This window comes from Cricetulus griseus, chromosome 6 (assembly GCF_003668045.3).
Source record: "Cricetulus griseus strain 17A/GY chromosome 6, alternate assembly CriGri-PICRH-1.0, whole genome shotgun sequence".
Lineage (NCBI taxonomy): Eukaryota > Metazoa > Chordata > Mammalia > Rodentia > Cricetidae > Cricetulus > Cricetulus griseus.
This window is the reverse complement of record NC_048599.1, coordinates 105,179,560-105,204,672: the sequence shown is the minus strand read 5'-3', so window position 1 is coordinate 105,204,672 and position 25,113 is coordinate 105,179,560. Positions and strand designations below refer to the sequence as shown.

Here is a 25,113-nt window from a genome sequence, read left to right as displayed (position 1 = left end):
CAAGTGAGACAATCTTTAGAGGAATCTATTGGCTTTTGTGCAGGCGAAGCATTCAAATAGAGGCACACAAAGATTGACTGCTATTTTATGTTAAAATTTGACCACTGGGCTCATTTAGCCTTTCACCTTCTTTGTAAAGTTTCTCATTCTTTATCATCTGATGGTTTAACCATCCCTGATGTAAAAAATCTGCCCATCAGCCGGATTGTTTCTATGAACAGTGTTCTTACATGGACTGTTGGCTCTGAAATACAGTTTGACAGGATGAATGCTTGATTCTTTCCCAGTTTATAAATTTTGAAAGTAATGAGTTGGTGCTCTGGCAGCTCTCTTTGATGACCAATAAGTTGTGCTTGCTTGTTTATCTTATGTGATAGTATGATACTTTTATACATTTAATGTGTTTCATTTCATTTCAGTCATTCTTTTCAGTGTACATTGTTCCTTTTAGTTTAGAGAGACTCCTTCTAGGTTGGCTATTGCACTTTTGACATATTTCAAATAGTCTTTTATAGTATCTTTTGTTTTCTGGTAGTATTCATTTTGAGCACTTTATTATCTGGTATCTGCCATTTCTGTCTGTAATTCTCTTTAATGATATTTCGAAAACACTGTCTGGGTCTTCAGGGGCCCAACACGGCTTCTGGGTTATTGTTTGCAGGTCATTTCTGCCTCTTTGGTTTCCTAGCTGACGGTCTATCTGTCCACCCACCCTTCCTTCCTCCCTAAGATTTATTTGAGTTTTTGAGTGAATTATGCCATGTGTGTGTGGATGCCGTGGAGGTTGGAGAGGGAGTTGGATTTACTGTAGCTGGAGTTATAGGAAGGTAGTGAGCACCTGATGTGGGTTCTGGGGACCAAACACAGGTCCTCTGAAAGTGCAGCAGGTACTCTTAACTGTTGAGCCATCTCCCAGAAACCCCCCCCTCTTGTTTTTTTAAGGAGGAAAGATCTTGAGTTCTTACTGGTATTTGTAATTCAGGCATATTGTAATATGTAAAAATTAAATCATAACATTTTGTCATTTTTATCTTTTTTGTTTGGAAAAAACTTTATTCTTGATATCAATGTTACTAATTTGCATAACTGCAATTATTGTTTTTAAATAACACTATTACTGCTAACCAGAAAAATTAGTTACTTTCTTCACTGCTGTAACAAAATACTTGACAAAAGCAAGAAGAAAGGAAGAAAGTTATTTCAGCTCATAGTTTAAGGGTGCAGCCTGTCATGGCAGGGAAGTTGCGGAGGTAGGAGTGGGAGGTAGCTGATTGAAGTACCCATGCATTCAGGAGTCAGTTACTGTTTGTTTATTTATTTTTTGCTTTTTCAAGACAGGGTTTCTCTGTATAGCTTTGGAGTCTAAGGAGTCAGATATTGTTGATTACCCCCACCTTTTCCTGTTAAGTCTAGGAACATGGAATGTGCCAAGCACAGCTAAGGTGGGTCTTTCCACCCCACCTGACCCAAACTAGGCACTTCCTTATAGACACATCCGGAGGTTGTTTCTTCAGTGGTCCTAGGTCCTCTCAAGTAGACAGTCAGTGTTAACTGCTAACCCAGACCCCCCTTGTTCTTAGAGTATGTTCATTAGGAACAGTTTCTTTTAAATAACTTAATAACAATCTTGTTTCACTATACCATCAGCTTATTGTATAGTTCAATTTATTTTTTCCTCAATATTCAAAGACATTTTCTAGCTGCGTGGTGGTGGCACACACTTAATCCCAGCATTCGGGAGACAGAGGCAGGCAGATCTCTGAGTTTGAGGATAGCCAGGGCTACCCAGAGAAACCCTGTCTTGAAAAACCAAAAAGGAAAAAAATAAAAATAAAGTTTTTTTCCAAAGTAAAACCTCAGTAATAAAGTAAATTTAGCTGTATCTGTCTTCCACATCCATCCACATGGACTACTTACTGTGAAGCTGCTTATCTGTTAATGACTTCTAATTTCCTGTCGTGCTTATACAGTATGGATGCTAGTCCTTTGTGTTATGTGTAGTGTCACCAGATTCTCAGATGTCTTTTTACTTGTTTTATTTTTTTTTAAAGTTTTAAAACTAGCAACTTATTAATTTTTCATTTTGAGTCAACAGGTTTTATCCCACCCACTCTGTTGTTATAACACAATTTACCTATTCTTTCTTCTAGTGCTTGCATGGTTTTAATTTTCATGTTAAGGGTTTTAATCTGTTTGGAATTTATTGTAGTGTGTGGTATAAGTATTACACACAATTTTATTTTACTTTTCCATATAGCTGTAAAATACCTTATCATTTACCTTTACATAGTAGCAAATTTAAGTGAACTTACAATTAAAATACAGGGTAAAGGTGTTTATTGCCACAAAGTTCAAAGAGAACAACCAGAGAAAAGATGGAGACTATGCTACTGGCTATGTAACAAAGGTTGAGGGGAGTGAGAAAACTAATGTTTTCTTGCAGAAAAAAAAGTAACCCAGACACCACATGTCTATGGCAGATGAGCTTATGGAACAGCCGGGAAGCATATTCTTTAAAATATTGTCCTGAGTTAATTGGATAGTCACATGAAAACAATGTTGACTACTACCTCATACAAATTGTATTCAGATTTGCCAATTGCTTTGATAAAGCATGTAGCAAAAGAAAATTACAGATTTTAAGATCATGCTTGCATATGATTTTAGTGTCTCTTTAATTTTTGTAATTTGAAATTGATTCTGAATGTTTCTTTGTATTTCATAACATTGACTTTTTTTTTAAGAGCTAAGGTCAGTTATTTTATAGATTGCTTTAAAATTTGTTTTTGTCCAATATCTCCCAGTGATCAGATTCATATTATAAACTTTTTGTAAAACCACCACACTGATGTGTTGTTCTTCTTAGTGTGTAATATCAGGAGGCATGATTTGATTTGTCCTATGACTTATCATAGCAACTCTCACAGATCTGGGGCTTGCTGGTTGGCCAGTTAGCCCCAGGGATCTGTCTTTTCTGCCTCTCCAGGGCTGAAATTTCAAGCATATACAATTACACTTGTATTATTTACATGGGTGAATTTTGCCACCTGAGCTGTCTTCCCCACCAGTCTCTACTTTTAGAGCCTAGGTTTAAATGACTAAAATTTAAACCTAAAAATTCGGGAATAGGAACAATCTTTTTGTTGTTGTTGTTTGAGAATTTTATATAAGTATATATCCTTTTTGATGAAATGGATCCTTCTTTCTCCCCCATTTCAATTTCTTTCCTAGACTCACTTACCCACCCCCCTTATTGATGCCTATATGTGCATGGGTATAGGATTACAAGGCATGTACTATCTTGCCTGACTGTATGCTCTTTGTGAATTATGTTTTCTTTTTTCTGTTGTCTTATTTTTTGTTATTGCTGTTGTTTGGTTGGTTTTGTGTAGCTCTGGCTGTCCTGTTCTGTAGACCAGGTTGACCTCAAACTCAGAGATCCACCTACCTCTGCCTCCCAAGTGCCTATCTAGCATCTTATTTTTTAAAGTATCTGAATAATTCTTTATGGCTTAAGATATTGAATTTTATTTTGTCACAGTTTGGCTGAGAGGTACATGTGAGGGTCTGGTTTATGTTGTTTTTCTCTTCATATTTGTTGAAAAATTTCCCCAAAGTATATTTGCCTTTTGACTTTATAATTATTTTGCTCAGCATTTAGAAAACTGAAAATTTTTATAATAGAAATTAAATTTGTTCTTCATCTTTTTATTGCTTTTATATTTTGAATCCCCATTCAGTCCAAGATCTGTTAATTGCTTTCATAGCCAGTGGTCTGTCTCCAACTTTAAGATTTATAGCATTTATCTATATTTTCTTCTTAGAGTTTTATCATGGGATTATATATAATGTTTAATATTATATAAATATCTGTAAGTATCACTTGGAATTAATTCATCATCAGTATCAGGAAAGATAAGAATAACTCCAGGTAGTTGTATTCAAGTATATCTGAAGTCTAGCGTCAATGAGATAAGGACTTAGAATATCCACTAAATTATATAATTAAGAGATCATGATTGGTCATATGGAAAATTATTTCCATGAGGGATTTTGATAATGAAATGGTACTCTCCCTCATTCCCTCCTCAATTTTAGTCTTATAAAGTTAGGGACAAGGACTGGGGAGACAAGATAATAGGAGCCAAGATCTTAGAGAGGAAGACAAGTACAGTATATGAAGAGATATTTGTAGGGAATGGAGAAATTCAAAGAGCTGTCTTTTGTTGGCAGTCATAGAATTCATAGAAACATGAGCTGACTTACCCACCAGCTCATTGTCCAGTGCCTGGCATGTAGTAGGAACCAGCACTTAGCTGACTACTGTGCTGAGTAATAGAGCCTAATCTGCCCTGAGTAATAGATCTTGAGATTTAGTTTTATTAAAATTTAATCCTATAATAAAGATAATTAACTCTACTATTAAGGCTATATTTAATGAAGAGTGCTTGTTAAATATGTATGAGCCCCGAGTTCAGTTCCAGCAAGACAGACAGACACACACCCACACCCACACCCACACAGATACCCCTCCTAAAAGCACTAGGGAATTCATTAGTGTGAGCTTTTGCTTTGAGGTCTGTACTTTCATAGTGCTGTGTATCTCTATATCTGGTACCTTCTTTTTTGTAGCATGTGAGATGTTCTGCTTTGGTATCCTGTTGAAATTGCAAGTGTTAAGGATTTTGTTGCAATTTGTGTCGGCAATAAAGTTTTGACAGTTTTTAGTGAGACTAGTAAGCAGAGTAGATTTCTGATTTGGGCCCTTGCTTCCTTATAAGGTGAGCATTTCCCTTGATCTAGTTGTAATGGTGTCTGAGCTGTCTTGCTTTCTTGTGTTCTATTTAATGCCTTACTTAGTTTCTGTAATCTCTGTGATCCAAAAGACTCAGTGTCACATTAATGCAGCCCAGATGTTTACTTTGGTAAGACTTAATAAAGTTCTTGTGTAGTGTTTTCAAATTAGAAAAAGGAAATGTATGCATTACTAAAATGACCGTATTATTAGTAAAATAAGATATGGCCTTCGAGTACTTCTGTTAAGATTTCTTTATTTTTTTATTTGTTTTGTAGACATACATGTTAGATATGAAGTGAATTAGAAAGCTATGCAGTGTACTAGAATGTGACCATGTGCATTTTTTCTTTCAGGCTGGGGAATGAAGAACAGCAGCCTGAAGTTCCAATTCTTTATCATGATGTGACATCCCTTCTGCTCATCCAGATCTTAATGATGCCACAGCCCTTACGCAAAGGTAGTTCTCAAAATTCAAACTCTCAGATTACATTTGGAATATTCTGGAGGTTATAGGGATAAATAGGACATCCAGGTTGATGGAATGATGCAGAAAAACTTCAACTACGCAGTTGGGACCAACCCATGCGTGGGCTGGACTCCAACTGAATATATCAGAGATCAAACATGCCAGGCACTGGACAATGAGCTGGGTAAGTCAGTTCATGTTTCTATGAATTCTATGACTGCCAACAAAAGACAGCTCTTTGAATTTCTCCATTCCCTAATATAGCACTGTTGGTCACTTCCCTCTGTTTACTTCCTCTGCTCCTTTACTATAGATGTAATGGGATAAGGTAACTGTGCTTCCTTGCTAGGATGGATTTTTCCTCAAACTGTCAATCAAATAGAATCTTTCTTTCTTTAAAAAAACACACAAAAAAAGAAAGAAATTTTTTTAATGATAAATAGCATTTTATTAGTAGCATATTTTAATCCCAGCCAGGAAGTGTGAGAAAGAAATAAAGGTGCCTTTTTTTTTTGTCTTGTGAGTTTATTCTTTATTCTTTTTTATCAATAAAAAATAACATGTGTGAGAAAAAGCACTCTGAATATTATTGTTTAAAAAAATTGAAGTATTCATATAAAAGAAAACTTGAAAAACAAAGCAAAGTATCAGCCGTAATATCTCCACTTGATCTACGTGCACACAGTAGTTAATTATAGATCTATTAAAATGTGATGTCCTATCATTTTAAATTAGTGGTAGTAGTATTACATTAGGTAAACAGCTTCAAATTAAATTAGCAACATTTTAATTATTGCTCAATAGTTTTAACATAGGTTTTACTTTAAAGCATTTAAAGTATTTTGCCATCTATTGGCTTTCTTTTCTTTTGAAAGATTAGTTTATTGGTTTATTTTGTTTATTTTTTGAGGTAAGGATCATTATGTAGTCCTTCCTAGTCTGGAACTTCTGTGTAGACCATGTTGGCCTGGAGCTCATAGCGATTTCCCTGCTTCTGCTTCTTGAGTGCTGGGATTAATGGTGTATACTACCATGCCTATCCCTGTTTTGCAATTCTAAGTTACAGTGCAATGTGGGTATAAAAAGACTTTCTTTCCATGGAAAACATTCTTTGTGTATATTTCAATAAAATATTTTAGTAAAATCAACCTAGGAGTAGGAAGTGACCATTTATTTGAAATATAGACAAATTGCAATATTTCATTTAAATTATATTTGTTAAAGGTAAAATAATGTCATTTATATGCAAACCACATTCATAACAGCCCTGTGAATTTTAAGTTTTTGTTTGTTTGTTTGTTTTTGAGACAGGGTTTCTCTGTATAGTCTTGCTGTCCTGGAACTCCCTCTTTAGGCCAGGTTGGCCTTGAACTCAGAGATCTGACGGCTTTTGCCTCCCAAGTTCTGGGATTAAAAGCATGTGGTACCACTGCCTGGCTTGCCTAATATTTTAATTACAATATTTGCATAACACACAATGTGCTGCTTAGATATCTTTATAGTTATGATTGCAGTGGCATTTGGTATATCATCACCATTACTAAATTCCAGAAAAAGTTAATCAGCATAAATAAAGACTATCAGTAGCTTCTCCTTGTGTCCTCCTTTTAACATGAATATATTTTTTTAATATTTTTTTGTTGGATTGACCTGGCTATGAATTTATTAATTTATTCTGTAACTTGTCAAATAGCCTAATTTGATCTCTTTACAAAATAAATTTCAAATTCTTTTATGTGTGTATGTATGTGAGGAGAAATTATGGTTAGTTTTCATTAGTTTAGGGAAACAGATATCAGGGGTCATGGTAGTTTATTCCTAATTGTGTTCAATTAATACACAGTATATTATATTTTAACCTACAAAAAGTTGCTTTGTTATATGTTTTAAATATACACTTCCCTTATAGGGATAGTTTCATATAAACCTAAGAGTCTAAAAGGGAAGAAATTTGGCATATAGAAGGATTTACATTTCAGGTAACAGTGCAGGACCTGCTGCTGAGTGTCCATCTGGTGTAGCTGGTGGTCATTGTCAGGAAGGACTGTGGCCGTAGCTTTTAACCAAAGGTAGGAGAGAATTCAGTTTGCTGAAATATCTGACCCTACAGATTTTAATTCGGTAGAAACAGACTCTAAAGTTATGCTTTAACAAGTTAAGAAATTTGGGTTTTCTTGATTAAATAAATGGATTAGACTAGATTCAGTAAACAACAACAACAACAACAACAACAACAAAAACTGCATAAAATTTTATGTTAGGCAGATCTCTGAGTTTGAGGCCAGTCTGGTCTACAGAGCCAGTTCCAGGATAGCCAAGGATACACAGAGAAACCCTGTCTCAAAAAAACAAAAACAAACAAACAAACAAAAAAACTTAACTCATTCCTAAATAAAATTTAAAAGTAGTTCTGTGGATATAATTGATAAGCAAATGCTGGTTTAATACTAAGTTGTGAAGTCATTGAATTGCTCAAGAAATATTTAAAAGTTACATTGTGATTTTGTGTGTTCTGTGCACTGGGTAAGACACAGAGGAAAACCTTCAGTTCTCTTCCTTCTGCAGCGGGGTGGATTCTGGAGATGAAACTCACTCATCAGTCTTGGTGGAAAGCACCTTTGCCCACTGAGCCACTTCACAGGCCAAGAAATGTTTAGTGACCATCTACTATGTGCCATGTTGAAATATCACTTTACTGAATAGTAGAAATGCAAAGATGAATAAAATGTGGACTTTGTCCTTGGGGAACCAAATAGACAGATGGCTATCTAATAGTCATTAAATTTACCTGTAGTTAAATTGCTTTCAAGACTTGTGCTTTAAGATTTAAAATAATTTGTGTTGTTTATCTGGGTTAGTCAGCTTTTCATCTTTGTGGCAGAGTACTGGGACAGATAATCAACTTTAAAAGACATGTTATTGCAGCTCATAGTTTCAGAGGCCACCTTTGCTTGATTGCTCTACTTTTGGGCCTGTGGCAAGGTAGCACACTGGTGGAAGACTGTGTTAAATGAAGCTGCTTTATGGTGCCCATGAATGGGGTGGGTGGTGGGCGGGACAGAGTCCTAATACCCCTTCCAAGGGCACACCCTTTCTGCCACCTCCCATTACCACCACAGGCTGGCAACCAAGCCTTTGCATATTAAACTTTGAGGGATGTTTAAAATCCAAGCCATGATACTATTTCTAAAAGCTGTCAAGAAGTATTTAAAACAACAACAAAACCTGAGCAACAATGGCATGGCATAGTGTGTTATATTCTTTATATTGGCTCATATCAGGTTGATGTGACCCCATAAATCTTTGAAAGCTTCTTCTCCTTTTTTGCAGGGGGCTGGGGTGTGTGGCATTGAGACAGGATTTCTCTATGTAGCCCTGGCTGTCCTGGAACTTACTCTGTAGAGCAGGCTGGCCTTGAAATCACAGAGATCCTCTTACCTCTGTCTTTGGGTGCTGGGATTAAAGGCATGGCTCATTACAGTGGACCTTTCATAGCTTTCTTAGATCAGGCCTTTTAAATCTGTGATTCTAGACTTTATCGTGGACTTCAATGAAACCCTGAATCTTCTAAAATTTTAATATGCATATATATATATTTTGTGAGCAGTTCCATAGTTCTTATCCGATTTAAAAGGATTGAAGAATTCTCCTGAGGGTTTCTGGCTATGGACAAGGAAATAGTTCTATAATAAAGAATAGCAGTAAGAAGTTGTGTTTTCAGTAATAGAAGCAACAGATTATAGTGGAATTAAAAAATGAGAGATGAGAAACCATAACAGAGAGAACTGGTGAAGGCAATGGTGGATGGGGAGGGGTTAAGTGGGGCAAAACCCATGGTAGTTACTGTGTTTGCAAGATAGGAACATGGTGAGCATGTTTAAATGTTTGCTTTTCTTCATTCTTCACTTACTAACTCCCAGTGTTCGTGCTTTCTTTTTAGACATCGCTTTCTTTTTCTCCTATTAACCTGCCCATGCTTCTCCCTCTGTTGATACTCATACTGTCACTAGGTTTTCTTGGAGGTGCTAAGTTCCTCTAGGACTAGACCAACTCTGGTATATCCTTGCCAGTTGGTACATAACAGTCTGTCTTACTGTTTGATTACAGTGAAGAGACCATGATTAAGGCAGCTTATAAAAGAGCTCTTAAGTAGGGCCTTGCTTACAGTTTCAGAGGGTTAGTATGTGATCATGGTGGGAAGCATGGCAGCAGACAGGCATGGTGCTGGATAGTAGCTGAGAACTTGTATCTTATTTGCAAGATGGAGGCCTAGATAGAGACTGGGCTTGACACGAGCTATTCAAACCTCAAAGCCCACCTCCAGTGACACACCTCCTTCAACAAGGTCACACTTCCTAATCCTTCCTAAACAGTTCCCCAGCTGGGAACCAAACATTGAAATATATAAGCCACATATATAAGTCATTCTTATTCAGGCCACATACAGTCAGTCAATATTTGCAGACTAGAATAAGGTGATTTTATTTTCTGTATTTTGAAATTCAAAAACACTATTACTTTCACTTCAATCTTTAGTTCTTCTGTTGTGATCACTTTTATATAATGTTCCTGGGAATGTTGGCAGATTATTAGAAACGAAATTCATTTGCCTGAAGAATACTCAAGGGGCCATCATTAACTACCTTAGTAAGTGTGAGGTGCACTTTGGGATCTTTCCTTAGTGCTATTATGATTAAGTAAAATAAAATCTTATTCAACTATTTGGGTTCTTCACTCACAAAGAGAAAGTAGAATGTAGCTTCTGGGCTAGAAAAGCATATCAGGAATTAATTTTTTGTAAGATTTTTTTTTGTGGGAAGAATTGATCACATGTAATTAGTAACTCTAGATGATAAAAGGGAAGAGTAGGAAAATTTGGGATTTCCATGTAGTACAAAGTACTCCTCCATAGAAAGTCTACTCCCCTCCCCTCCCCTCCCCTCCCCTCCCCTCCCCTCCCCTCCCCTCCCCTCCTCCCCTCCCTCCCCTCCCCTCCCCTCCCCTCCCCTCCCCTCTTTTTCTTCACCAGGCTGGCCTCAAACTCACAGGGATCCACCGGCCTCTGCTTCTTGAGTGCTGCTGGGATTAAAGGCATGCGCCACAAACCATCCTGGCTTTTTTTTTTATTATTATTAAGAATTTCTATGCTACTTTTAGGAAAAGAATAAAGTATCTGATGTGTCTTCATATCCTATTATAGTGATATATTATTTATGATTTATTAAATCTTGACTTGAGGATTCAGAAAAGCAAAGTCAGCCTCAAGCTATAGAGATCAGGCAGTGGTGATAAACACCTTTAATCCCAGCAGCCAGAAGCTAGGAGGTGGTGATACACACCCTTAATCCTAGACTCAGGGTTAAGAGGTAGACGGATTTCTGTGAGTCCAAGGCCACCCAGATCTACACAAGATTAAATCAGTCTAAAAGAGAATTATAGCTCATACCTTTAATCCCAGCACTAGAGGGGTATAAAAGACAGGAGCAGGTATTCAGTATGAGGCATTTATTCTCCAGCCATGCTGAGGAGAGTCAACAGGATCAGCCCATTTAGCCTGAGCTTGAGGTAAGAACTAGTGGTCAGCTGCTTTGCTTCCCTGATCTTCAGGTTGAACCCCAATAATCTGTCTCTGGGTCTTTTATTTACTCATGTTACATCCTATCCTGTTTCTTGCATACTCTTTCCCTAGGGCCTTTGCATTAAATATTTACCTCATCCTAAAATGAAACTTAGAACTTTTGTATTATTTTAACTCTAAAACAATTTATGAGGAAACAGCTTTTGTAATTCTTTGAGTACCATTTTCCTTATCATCTTCACAAAGTATTGAACCTTCAGGTAAGCCAGTAAATCAGTAGATGTGTATTGAAGCTATTTCCAGAGGGTTGTGGGTTCTCTGGAAAAACGAATATGAAGTACAGAATAGAATATTCACATGTCACTAAATATTCAAGCATTTGGTGTCAATAAATATTCAGCTCAGTAAGTACTCAGGTTTTCAATGTCTTAGTGTATATTCCTGCCTTACCCAGTAAAGCAAATGTGGTTCAGTCAGGTTTTGTTGGTATCATTCTAGAGTCAGTCACTTTTCCCAGTTAATGTCAGCACTCTTTGAATTATTCTACTTCAGAGATTTCATCTTTATGAAGAAATGGGAAATACAGGTAAGAGTTAACATAATATTTATTTAAAATGTTAGTTGTCTGAGTTCTGACATTTGTCTGAAATAGTATAATGGTCAGGTAGGTCAGCAGTCAAGAATAGGAGATTAAGAATATAAGTGATGTATAACTCTAAGGGAAAATTCACCTTATAAGTCCCAGGTTCATATTTCTACCTTAGCATCTCCTTATCTGTCTTAGGTAAGCAGTGGGAGCAGAACTTTTATCCTTAATGAATGTCTTACGCTCGCATTGGGCCCCAGGCTTGTGCCTGCTGTGCCAGCACCTAGTGGCAGAGGCAAAGCCCATGGCCTTGCCAGGCCCTGCTTCTCAGATGGGCACCACTGTGATGGCTGAAGTCTGAACCATTAACTGGAGTCTGTTTACTTCAGAAGCATTCTAAGTAGGGATTGATCTTTTGTCCAACCTCAGTTTCCATGGTGATTTTTTTGTTTGTTTGTTTGTTTTAGGCACATTTACTTAAGACTGCATGGCAATCCTTTCCTCTTTTTATGCTGGGAATTACATTTGAAGGGCTTTACTTGATTGGTCTTGTACTCATCTCTGAACAGTGGTTTACTGTTTAATGTCCCTGAAAGATGTTGATTTTGCAATTAGCAATATTCCATCAATAGATAATTGTGAAGTTACACAAGTGAATGTGGAAATTTGAGCTACATTGGTTTAAAAACTGTCAGTTTTATGGATTTTAAAAAATTACTAAAAATTGGAAATAAGGCCAGGTGGTGGTGGCAGCATATGCCTTTAATCCCAGCACCCAGGAGGCAGAGGCAAGCAGATCACAGTGAATTCAGGGCCAGCCTGGTCTACAAAGTGAGTTCCAGGACAGCCAGGACTACACAGAGAAACCCTGTCTTCAAAAAAACAAAACAAGACCAAAAAAAAAAAAAAAAAAAAAAAAGGAAATTAAGACACCAACCCCCTCTCTTTTGAGACAGGGTTTCTCTGTAGCTTTGGAGCCTCTCCTGGAACTTGCTCTGTAGACCAAGCTGGCCTTGAACTCAGAGATCCAACTGCCTCTGCCTCCTGAGTGCTGGGATTAAAGGTGCATGGCACACCACCCTGTTGAGATAAGACTTTTCTATAACAAAAGGCTAAAATACTATTTATAGTAGCTGTTACTTCTCTTGGTGGATTACTTTTTAATTAAAAAAAAAAGCTTATAAAAAGAAACTCTACTTAAGGAGTGTCTGAATGGCTCCTCAGTTAAGATCTTTTTATTGGCTGCTGAGTCTCTCACTAAATCTGGAACTTGACAATTTGGTTATATTGGCTGGTCACTGAACCGGTCTCCCTCTTCTACACCCCAGTGTTGGTGTTACAGATGTGTGCCTCTGTGCCTGGCTTTTCATGGGTTTAGTGGATGGAAATCAGGACCTCATGTTTGTGTACCAAGCACCTTACTGACTGGTCTGCCTCCCCAGGTCCCATCTTTCTTCTTTTTTTTTTTTAAGGCAAGGTCATTAATTGCTCAGGCTGGTCTTGGGCTCACGCTACAGGGAGGGCAGGCCTTGAACTTGTAATCCTTTTGCCTCAAGCTCTCAAGTAGCTAGGATCACAGCTCTGTTCTACCAGGCCTAGATGAGAGTACCTCCTAAAAGACACTGCTTCTCACGACACCCATCCTGTAGCATAATAGAGGAGCTTTCATAATTTTGGATATGTTGGAAAGTGTGGTGGATGATTTTGGCTGCCAATTTGATTGAATTTTTAAGAACTGCCTAGCAGCCATAGTGAGAACCTGTCTCCAGGAGATTAGGGGGGTACAATTTGGCTGTGTCTGTGAGGTTATTTCTTGGGAGGAGAAACTAGCCATGAATGTGGGCAGTATTATCCCACCGGCTGGGTTCCAATGGGAAAAGAGAAAAAGGGGAAAGCAGCTGAGAGTCTTAGCATCATGCTCTCTTGTCACCCTGACTTCTGCTACAGCTGAAATGATGAGACACAGCAGATCATTCCTCCTTTAAGTTGTTTAGGTCATGAATTTTGGTCACAGCAACAGTAAGAACAATAGAGGAAATATAGCACATCATAATTTCATTTTATTAACCACACACATGCTGAAAAATTACAATGCAGGGAAAGGTATATACATGTGAAATTTTCTTGGGTCCAAAATGTCTGCATTCCAAGCAAATGGTGTTGTTGTCTTCCTGTTGTAGAACACTTCACCTGCATTGTGAAGGTACTCTTCACCCTACTGTACACACAGGCTCTGGCAGCACTTTCAGTTAAGGGCAGTGAAGAGGATCGGTCAGCCTGGAAACAAGTTGGCGCTCTTAGAAAGGTAGTGTCTCCCTGAATTCTATCTCACTCAATAGTTTGGGAAGCCATTCAAGTTGGGGGTGGAAGTGAATGAGAATATGTATTTGACATGTTATGTGTGAGTGTGAGAATTTTTTGTTTGCTTTTGTGGTGCTGGGGTTTTCAGGCCTCCTGAGTGTTCCACCACTCAGGTACAGACTAATCCAAGAGTGGTTGTTTGAGAGACAAAATGAATTAAACGTTGTTTTAATTGGAAATGGAGCAGCTATGGGGTAAAAAGAAAAAAATAAGAAAATGTTTTATTGCATGTCTTAGAGGGCTGCTATTGTTATGATAAAAGCAACTTGGAGAAAAAACGTTTATTTGCTTTGTATGTCCTGAGTCACAGTCCACTGAAGGAAGCAGAGGCAGGAACTCAAAACCTGATAATTTTGTGGCTTCTGATCTTAGAATTTGTCTGAATATGCTTTTTTTTTTAAATAACTGATTTTTTGTTTAAAGTTTTCTCTTCTGCTTTCTACTGTATCTAGTCATGCATATTATGTCCTAATTCTAAAGTAGAAAACATTCCTGAGTTTACAACTGCTCTCACAATGTGACTTGCCTCATTTTGCACAATTAACAGAAGTTCTAAGGTCAGATGCTCCAAAATTATCAAGAAAAATTCCATTCATTAGCCAGCACTTGTTTGTTGCTAGAGTTTCTTTATGATGCAGAATTTATGGAAAATGGGAATTATAGTTATGGACATTTTGGAATTCACAGTCTAGGTGAAAAGAATACAATAACATGGATGGAACATTGAGGGTAAAAAAGCAAGTGTCAGCAGATAACAGATTCTGTTCTCCAGTTGTGAATATACCATCAGTATTCAGGATGGTGCAGCTCAGTGGTAGCGTACTTGCCTAGTGTGCCCTAAGCGCTGACATTGATCCCTAGAGGAGAAGGTTTGACAGGAATGGTAGGGAGGTGGGAGATGAGAGTGGACAGTATGTATTGCATACATGTATGAATGCAAATTAATTCAATTAATAAAAAATAACAGTAAGAGTTCAGGGAAAGCTTAAATTCCTTGACTTTTTTTTGTTTTTGTTTTTGTTTTTTTCGAGACAGGGTTTCTCTGTGCAGCTTTGGAGCCTATCCTGGCACTTGCTCTGGAGACCAGGCTGGCCTCGAACTCAAAGAGATCCACCTGCCTCTGCCTCCCGAGTGCTGGGATTAAAGGTGTGCGCCACTAGCGCCTGGCTTTCCTTGATGTTTATTCAATTATTTTCTATATTTTAAAAGTATAGTTAATAAGGAGAATGACTATAGAATTTTTTTTAGATTCATACATTATAATTACATATTTTACTATTTTAATATCTTAGTAAGAGATACAGTTCATTAATATAAAATCTTTATTGAAAAGTTTTTTATTTTGTTTGTTTTTTCAAGACAGGGTTTCTCTGTGTAACAGCTCTACCTGTCCCAGAACTCACTTTGTAGACCAGGCTGGCCTTGAACTCACAGAGATTCACCTGCCTCTGCCTCCTGAGTGGGGCTGTGAACCACTATGTCCAGCTTATTGAAAAGTTTTAACATAACTTTTCCCTTAAAAAATGCAGGTTGTTATCAAGCTTCATTTATAGGCCATTATTTAATGCAGTTACTTATATATTGTGTGACAAATATTTTACCACAGTTATATTTTTACACTAAACTTCTTATAAATCTCTTTAGGGAATTTGTACACATTGAGACCTTATTTTTTTATTGCATAAGAAAAGATTTGTACCACTGTCAGGATTTGTTAATATACACTTTTATTTGACTCTTTTCAGATTGCAAACATTTTCCCTATAGTTCAGATCTGTTGTATTTGTTGCCTGTAAAATATCTCTCTAAGTCAGTGTTCCATAGCTCAAGGGAACTCCTCTTCAGCATCAGTTCTCAGGAGTGGAAGTTTTTTGGGATTATATATGTACATACATACTTACACACATAATATATATTACATTCTGTTTTTTAAAGACATAATTGGGATAGTTTTAACCACTTACTCAATTTTGTGAATACAGTATATAGTTAATCTGAATTTAGAAGAAATGAAATTCACCTGTTTGAAATATACAATACAATTTTACTACACTAAGGGGGATTATTTCCAGTGAACTTTTTTCAGTGCCCAATGTAAAGTTGATGTTTTAACTTTTCCGGCAGAATATGTGTGATGCAGAAAAGTCTTGTGAAGTGCTGCTGAGCTTTGTTATAAGTGAACTGTCTAAAGGGAAGTTATATTGTGAAGAAGGAACCCAGGAGTGTGCAGTGGTATGTCTGTGTTATGTTAGATTGCGTTGTTGCTAATAAGAATGAGCTTTTGAAAAGCTACATCTATTGCAGAGTGAATTCTTGCATTTTTTTTTTTTTTTCCTTAACTTTAGGTTAGTCCTATTGCTTGGTCTCCTGAGTCCATGGAAAAATACATCCAGACCTTCTGTTTACCTTTCCTCAGGATCAGCAGCCTTCTTCAGCACCACCTCTTTGGGGAAGATCTACCAAGTTGCCAGGTATAATTTGGGGTAGAGATTAGGGGGCCTTATTACATCAGGCCAATTTTTAAATCCTATTGATATATAGTAGGAATCTTATGTCTCTTAATATGCAGAACAGTGTGCTATGAGGACATGTCAGTCTAGCTCAAAGGACTAGGTGTCCTTAATATTATTGTTTTGTGTTTATTAACATCCACTTATTTTTTTCTGATAACATTGATAATTATGGATGGGTGAACAGTTTTAGACCAATTTAGTGTACATTCAGGCCAAATGCTTGAGTAAGAATGGTGTTCATTCTGCTGATATTTTTATCACTGGCATCACATGCTTTTAATAGTCTTTTAAAGGTTACATTGTTCAGAAGAGAAGCTGCAAGATTTAGGTTTTTATGATAATAAAATGTTTGCTTTTAGACAATTGTGTTAAAATTGTCTAAAATTTTAGATGGGGTTACTGCTAGTTTAATCTAGTTCATAGATTTTTGTCAAAATTCCCGCAAGAGAGAAATAGGGCAGGAAATTTGTAAGGTGAGTAAACCCAGAGTGTGTGCATTGACTTGGTCCTGACACAGACTGCCAACTCAGGGAATTTGATGTAGAAATTATAACTCACCATATTTATGGCCTTTGAAGCCTGAATTATATCAGACATAGATAACTTTTTTGTTCCTTCTGTCCTAAGAAGTTGAATATGTTAAGTAGTTTGATAGTTTTGTTTTTATCAACTGCTCCAAGGTAAACTCTATATTTGTTACCAGTACCATATAGAGTTATAAGGTGTTGATCAAATTTAAAACATTCAACCATGAAGTATGTCCTCTTTCCTTCCCCCTCCCCCTTTTTAAATGAGATTTTTGGCTTTTTTTTTTTTTTTAAGTCTTAACTTTATAGGAAACTTGTTTTCTGATATACAGAGCTTTTTTTTTAAGCATGAAGATTGCCCGAGAAAAGTTAGCATCTCCCCTAACCAGTATACTCCCTACACACTTACAGGTTGTTAGCTGGGTTATTTCTGTGCCTACTACCTTATTGCTTCTGCTTCCATTTGCTTTTATTAGCAGGCATTTCCCTCTCTAACTTCTAACTTGGAAGGTGTCTGGAAGTAGAAGCTCTGGAACTGGTGTGACATTTGTGTCAGCATCCAGTGGTACCTATTCTAGAGCACCAGATGCATAGGTAGACCAAGAGAGAAATAGGCTGAGTGAGGTGTGTGTAAGACTCAGGAATTAAAGCCAGTGCTCTCAGCTGCTGACCCAGCCTTAGAAGTAATTTTTGAAAATTGCTAGAGCTAATGAAAAAAGTTTAACAAAGTTTCAGGACATAAGAAAAATGTAATAAAATTCATTTTATTTCTATGCTTTAGGAATAATTAATCTAAAAATGAACTTAAGCCAGGTGTGGTGGGACATGCCTTCAGTCTTAGCACTCAGGAGGCACAGAGCAGGCATATCTCTATGAGTACTTGGTCAGCCTATTCTACATAAAGACTTCCAGGCCAATCAGGGCTACATAGAAAGACCCAGTCTTAAGACATATAGATATAAATAAGTATAAATAAAAATGAAATTAGGAAGTAATTTAATTACAACAGAGGATGTAAAACTACCATAGAGTTAGAGTGCCAGTGGTGCTGGTGCTGCCATTCTGAACATGGCATGGTAATTGTTGGGTTATAAGCAATATCTCAAGTGTGACAAAGGGCTTATATCCAACATACATCTTGAAACTCAGTAATAAAGTTAAAAGGCCAACATAAAAATGAGCAAAAATATTAAATACTTTGTGAAAAGTATATGAATGATCAACAAGTAGAAGAAAAGTGCTCAATGCATCACTTCTTCAAGAAGCACAAGCTAACACAGTGATGGTACCAAATTAGCACTACAAGTGATAGTCAAGTATTGCTGAGGATTTGGAATAGCCAGATTGTCATCCACTGCCTGTAGGGATGTAGAATGGTACATTCAGTTTGGAAAAGATTTCTTAATTTCTCTTAAGAATTAGGCATATGCTTTACAGCTGAGTTGTTCTGTTCCTAGATGTTCTTTAAAATAAATGAAGGCATATATCTGCATGAAGACTTAAAAGCATACTTCTGACAACCTGATCCGTGGTAGTGAAAAACTAGTCCAGACTTCTAGGAGCACACAAATGAAATTTAGTATGTCCATGTTAGACTAAACAATTAAAAGGAGTAGCTGATTGCCATGGCATGTAATGATAGGTAGAGGCAAGAGGATCATGCATTCCAGGCCAGCCTGAGCTACACCAGATGTAGTGGCTCACACCTTTAACCTTACTACTTGGGAAGCATAGGCATGCAGATCTTTGTGACTTCAAGACCAGCCTGCTCTCATAGTGTGTTCTAGGCCAGCCAGGACTGCATAGTGAGACCCTGTCTCCAAGGGTGGTGGTGTATAGAAAACTGACATGTACAATGCATGAATCTGAAAGTTACTCTAAGTGCATAAATATCAGACAAAAAGACTGTACAGTATGATTCCATTTATATGAAAAAATTTAAAGTCAGGTTGTAATGGTAGAAAGAAAGCATATCAGTGGTTGCTTGGTTGCCAAGAGTATGGGCTAGGATTAACTGCATAAGGACATGAATGAATACTAGAAGTGATGAATTTGGTCAAAGTTTTTATTACAGTGGGTGCATTATTTGCATATAGGAAATTCACCAAACTATACCTAGAATGAGTATATTTCATGGCATATAAACTATACTTCAGTAAAGCAGATTTTTAAAGTCATTTCTTTGTGTAGTTGTATAAAATAGAGGAGCTATAGTTTCAGCCTACAAATCATTCTGATTTTTTTCAGCTTAGTTTCTTTGTGATAGAATTTGAAATGTTGTACTTCATGCATAAAATTAGCTCAGTTATAAAAGTTCATTATGTACCAAGCACTGGTGGACCTAGTCTTATCGGGAGGCAAAGTTATTTTTTATGTTATTAGTAAAAATTATACATGCAGGAATTGAAAGGCATGGAAGGGTTGATGTGTTTCCTGAATGAAGCTGGGTGCTATGAAGTGTCATTAGTTACATCTCTGGGAAGATGGGCTTTGAGTGGAATAGGAATTGACCCAGCATACAAGGGAGAGGAAATTCACTAGTGTCCAGCACAGCCTTGATTAAATACAGAGGGTCTGGGAAAGTCTCTGTTTGTGTTTATGAAACTAACAGACATCTTTAAAAGTAAGCTTAAGGGGCCTGGTGGTGTGGCTCAGTTGGAGAGTTCTTGCCTAGCGTGCTCAGAGCCTTGTGTTCAGTCCCTAGCACTGGACATGACCTTTATCCTCAGGACTTGGGAGGTAGAGGCAAGAAGACCAGAAGTTTAAGGTCTTAACTGCTTAGGGAATGTGAGGTGAGTCTGGGGTACTGAAGACATTGTCTCAGAAAGAAAATAAAACTTTTGAAGTCAATCTTGTTTAGAGAATCCAGGCCAGCAATGTGATGTAGTGTGAGCCAGTCTCAAAAAGAGGAGAAAAACAAACGAACTTAAAGAATACATGTTATTTATTCTCATTTCTCTACTTCTTTTATTAGTGAACAGAGCTTCAGATCTGACAGATCATTCTATGGATTAAAAAAAAAATACCCCCACACACTCTTTAAAAGAACAACTTTGCTTTATGTGTATTGAGAGTCTGAGAAAACTATTTAGTTTTACTTCCTGTGAGTTCTGTGATTTTTGTTCTTTAGCTCTATTGGTGACCAGTCTGCTAGAGCCCCATCCCTTGGGCTGGGAATCAGGTGCAGAGTCTTTCCAGCACCCCACCACACAGCTGCACCCCAGCCCTTGGGTTTTGAGGCGTAGTGTCATTATTTATAGTCCAAGCTGCCTTCAAACTTGGACTTTTAAATTCCTGCTTCTATCTCTGAGTGTTAGATTACAGGTGTACCCACCACACCCAGCTCAATGCACATGCTTTTTATAGAGCTGCTAACTTCTGTAAACTAGTCATCAGATATGTGACAACTGGATAAAAGAAGCAGATGGAAGACTTATAGGAGTTAAATTTTAAAGAAAAAAATATTTAGAGGATGGTTGGAAAAAAATGTAAGGAGGACACTTCTCCCTTTTTTGATACTTCTGCTTCTTTCACTTTCAGTTGAGAAAGTTTCCTACTATCCCAAAGTAATTGGTGAGAATGACAATTAAAATATCTTGAAAATTTTCTATTTCATGTCTAAAAGGAAGAAGAAGAATTTTCAGTTCTTGCCAGCTGCCTGGGACTTCTGCCAACTTTTTACCAAACAGATCACCCGTTCATCAGTGCCTCATGTCTGGACTGGCCAGTTGCAGCATTTGACATTGTAACTCAGTGGTGCTTTGAGATAAGATCATTTACGGAGAGGCATGCAGAACAAGGAAAGGTATGTAGAAAGAGAAAGCCACTCTCCACAGTGACAGTGTGATCATAGGAAAAAGAACAATGGAAACATTCAAATTTCAGGTTATGTGTGGCAGCAGGTTAAACTGAGAAAGTTGAAGAAATAGTTGACTCATAAGTAGTAAGAAAGCAGAAATATGTCAGTTAAAAAGGTGTATTAGTTGTTACTTTTAGCTTAAGCCAGTAGATTTTGATTAAAGCATTTAAACAACTGTCACAGTGATGTTGGAATATTAAAAAAATTAAGTTAATAAATTATAGTCTTAGTCGTAAAACTGTTGTCTCATTTTTAAAAGTATTTAAACTGAAAACTAAAAGATTATGTCTTTAATTTTTAATGTGGTTTATGCTGCCGGCTTGGTTGCTAAGGGATTTGTGAAGACATTGACCAGTGACCTGAGAGTAGAAAAGCAGGCAGCAGGGGTGCTGCTTTTGCCATGGTTTCTATACAGCCTTTCTTTATAAAAGAATTACTGTTAACTGAGAAATGAAGTGATATAATGAAAATATTATTACACAGGGTAGTTCTGTTGCCCTTTAGTAGATAAAGTAAGGCAATAAAATAAGATAGCAGAGATTGTTTAGATGTCAAGAGATTCTAGACTGTTTTTCTGATAGTAAAAGTCAGAAAGTAACTAGTGTGAGAGTCCATGGAGGTGACTTTGTGATCTTAGATGCAAATCATCAGCATCTTCAAGTTCTCATGGAACATATTCCTGCTTATGTTTCATCTAGGCACTGTCCGCATATTTAGGAAGACTGCCCAACTTGGTGGTCAAAGGCTTTCACCATTTTGCTTATGTTTCCCTTGTTATACCAACTCATCTGATACTTTGCTCAGATTGACACAAAAGAGTTTTTAAGTGCATTGCAGACTTTAAAATGCCTGTAAATCTGTCCAGCTGCTACTTCTGTCTCAGGCAGCCTTACTACCCTTCTGTTGAATATATCACTTTTTGAGGCTTTAACCTCTTCCGTCAAGATTGACTGATAATCCATCTTTATAGTTCTAACCTCCTCCATCTCTAGTGCTGTGTTTACTCATTGCTGTATTTATGGACAAGACTCAACCCAGGACCTCAAGTGTGATGACCTCTGAATCACCAATTGCCACTGATCTCAGCTTCTGTTTATCGCATTTGTTTCTTTAATTTATCTTTGTTTGCTTTTTCCAAACCGGGTTTCTCTATGTAGCCTTGGCTGTCCTGGAACTCATAGAGATCCACCTTCCTCTGCCTCCCAAGTGCTGGGATTAAAGTCATGAGCCACCACCACCCAGCTTTTTAATGTATCTTAATGAAGACCTTACAGAACAAAAATTCTTATTTGAGTTTCCTGGCTCCTAGAAAGTATGTTATAGAAATTAGTCACCTAATAACATATCCAACTATACTGTGAATGTAGTAACATCCAGAAAAAATATTACCAGTCCCTTTTTACAACTGCAAATAGTAAATAAAGTTTGCCCTGCAGTGAGCTTTAACTAACTTGGAGTTTTTCCTATGCAAATAAGAAGCTTATTTGAAGAATTATAGGCTGGCACTTATATGGATGTTACCTATTGTAGGAGGGAGAATTCATATAAAACATTAAAATAGGAATAATACTTACAATTTGACTTCTGCTAAAGAAAAGCTTATGAATCATTTATGTGTGACAGGTCAATACCTGGTGTCAGAAAATGTTTAGCTATTTTATTTAATGTTTTTACATGTTTGCAAATATATTTTCATGCATGTTCAGAGATATTATTTTTTTCTCTTAAAAATAACATGTTTTAGGGTGTTTACTATAAAATTTTACATCTGTCATAATTGAAATTTGTATGGAAATAAAGAATAATAATTTCTAAAGTACTTTTTGTTGTTTGTAAAATGGGAAAAGAAGGATTCTTAATGAGTAGGTCACATTCCTGAAGGCAGATTTTCCTTTCTCAATAAAACCTTCTTAAAAATTCAATGTGTAATTTTAGTATCCTATATACATGGGCTGATGGTTTTTTTTTTTTTTTTTTTTTTTGATGTTTTAGGCTTTGCTTATCCAAGAGTCAAGATGGAAATTACCACACCTGCTACAGTTGCCTGAGAATTACAACACCATTTTTCAGTACTACCATAGAAAAACCTGCAGTGTCTGCACCAAGGTTCCTAAAGACCCAGCAGTTTGCCTTGTTTGTGGCACTTTTGTATGCCTGAAAGGACTGTGCTGCAAGCAGCAAAGTTACTGTGAATGTGTGCTGGTAAGCAAGTGGCAGGGGCATGAAACGCAGCCCTGGGGAAACATGGTGCAGTGACCCTGCAGCTCTGCACAGTCTGAGTTAAGCAGTGCATTCAGAGGCAAAGCCCAGGCTGTTTGTAAGACACAAAACCTTTCTTAAGTACAATCCAGCTCTCCTTTCTCTTGCCCACTTTGCACCAGGCTGGGAGACAGCTTTCTTTCACGGATGCCCAGAGAGTGCTAGCTAGCCTCTGAGCTAGCTGCTTCCTGCACAGGGCCAACCCATATTCTTCCCAATGTATTAACCAGCTGTGGGGGCTGAGGTTATGGTTTTAGTAGATGAAATCTTATTTTAAAGTTAAATAGTTTTATATTATTAACTATTAATAAAGATGTTGATTTTTCTGTAAAGGCCATATTATTTAAAGTGCATTGTTATATTTTAATTTTTTTTAAAGCATTCTCAGAATTGTGGTGCCGGAACCGGAATTTTCCTTTTAATCAATGCATCAGTGATTATCATCATCCGAGGCCACCGCTTCTGCCTCTGGGGTTCCGTCTATTTGGATGCTCATGGAGAAGAGGACCGGGACCTTAGGTTAGCCCTGCTTGGATGTGTCAGGTGTTTTCCTGAAGCTCTAGCATAGAAACCAGTATACTACATTTGGTTTTGCAATTATAACTGTTAAAATATTGCAAAGCCTGACAATCATTAATTTAAATAGTTATTTCTAGCTTGGAGATATTTTTCCTATCCAAAATGCAGACCACATAAAGTAAAATCATAGTTATTTTTGCTGCAGTGTGTTAATGAAGAAATGCATATGAAAACCTTGTTGGGTTGTGTAACTTAATGCTTTTGTTCTTCGTTTGTGTTGCAGGCGAGGCAAACCTCTCTACATCTGTGAGGAGCGATACAAAGTTCTTGAGCAGCAGTGGATTTCGCACACTTTTGACCACATCAATAAAAGATGGGGTCCACATTACAATGGGCTGTGACACACACCTCAGCATTGCATATATTATCATTTTCATTGATATTGATTTATCAACAATAAGCTTTAATTTAATTTGGGGGGATTGATGTCTTTGCTGAGGGATTAAAAAGAAAACACACATTATGAAGCCTTTCCAAAATTAGGTGCTTGGTAACCACATTAATGATATAATAATTTTTCTCAAGTATCTGGACAACAAGTAAGTTAAATCATTCTTTAGTGGTCATTTTTTAAGTGCACAATTAATAAAAAGCACAACTTGTCCACAAAAATCATTCGCAAATGATTTTCCCTATAATGCCCTTATCAGCTCTTCACTGATAGAGTGGATGTGATTTGTTTGAAGTTTACTGCTCTGTGTTTTCATTTGCATCTGCTAAACATAATGCATCTTTTTCTTTGTCATCCTTATATTGATTTGAGATTTTTGCTGTATGTAATTAGAAAAAAATGTAAAACATGATTTATGTGAAATATTGTATAGTAAAAATTGGTCTAATAGTAGAACTTTAAATTTTTTTCTTATTGTGAGGAATCTGTTAAAAGTTTAAGGCTTTGCTGAAAACTTAATTCATTCTCAGGAATTTCATAAACGCTTTCCCTGGGTAAATAATTGAATTAGCTCTAAAATAGATAGCTGCTGTCCGTATAGTGCAGTGCACTGGGGGAGAGACTGAGCATATGTGTGGTTGGGGAGGTCCTTAAAAATGAAAATCTGTGGGCTGAGGGTATAGCTCAGTGATAGACTGCTTAGCTAACATTCTCAAAACCTGAGTTTCATCTTCAGCACCACACACATTCAAAAACCAATTTGCCATTTCAATTGAATGAATTATTAGAGTTGTTAGTGACAAGTAGATTTTACAATAAAATCAAAAGGGTTAAGAACGAATACATGGCAGAGTTTTGATTCTGTGCATGCTTACCTTTTATTACCAACCAAGCTTGTGTTTCTATGACCAGATTGAAAATGCTCATTTGTCTCAACAGATGAACTTGAATTTCTGGAACTTCCCTACTGACTGAAGCACTCGTCTGTGTTTTGCTCATGTGATATAATCACTGCTACTTCTGTGTGGTTTCCCAAAGGGGGAAAGGCTCAGAGCGGCTAACCCTTGTGAATGAGTCATGCTTCTGCCTTTAGAAACTGCTGTGAAGATCAACTTATGTATTAGGGGTTTTAGTTCAGAATGAGAATGACTGAGCTAAAATACAGTCAGTAAGAGGGAAGGAAGATGACAAAAAAG

The 25,113-nt window shown here is 37.0% G+C and overlaps 1 protein-coding gene across 1 annotated transcript in view; it reads left to right on the top strand.

Annotated features, from left to right (window-relative positions):
* Nucleotides 1-24,758, top strand: part of Ubr3 (ubiquitin protein ligase E3 component n-recognin 3) — a 157,436-nt gene extending 132,678 nt beyond the window's left edge. The window contains exons 36-43 of the mRNA XM_027420475.1: nucleotides 5,152-5,255; nucleotides 13,609-13,733; nucleotides 15,914-16,021; nucleotides 16,135-16,260; nucleotides 20,455-20,634; nucleotides 22,681-22,890; nucleotides 23,327-23,466; nucleotides 23,750-24,758. Coding sequence (XP_027276276.1) covers nucleotides 5,152-5,255; nucleotides 13,609-13,733; nucleotides 15,914-16,021; nucleotides 16,135-16,260; nucleotides 20,455-20,634; nucleotides 22,681-22,890; nucleotides 23,327-23,466; nucleotides 23,750-23,867 — 1,111 coding nt within the window. The 3' untranslated portion in view covers nucleotides 23,868-24,758. The remainder of the gene's footprint in view (nucleotides 1-5,151; nucleotides 5,256-13,608; nucleotides 13,734-15,913; nucleotides 16,022-16,134; nucleotides 16,261-20,454; nucleotides 20,635-22,680; nucleotides 22,891-23,326; nucleotides 23,467-23,749) is intronic.
* Nucleotides 24,759-25,113: the final 355 nt, after the last annotated feature.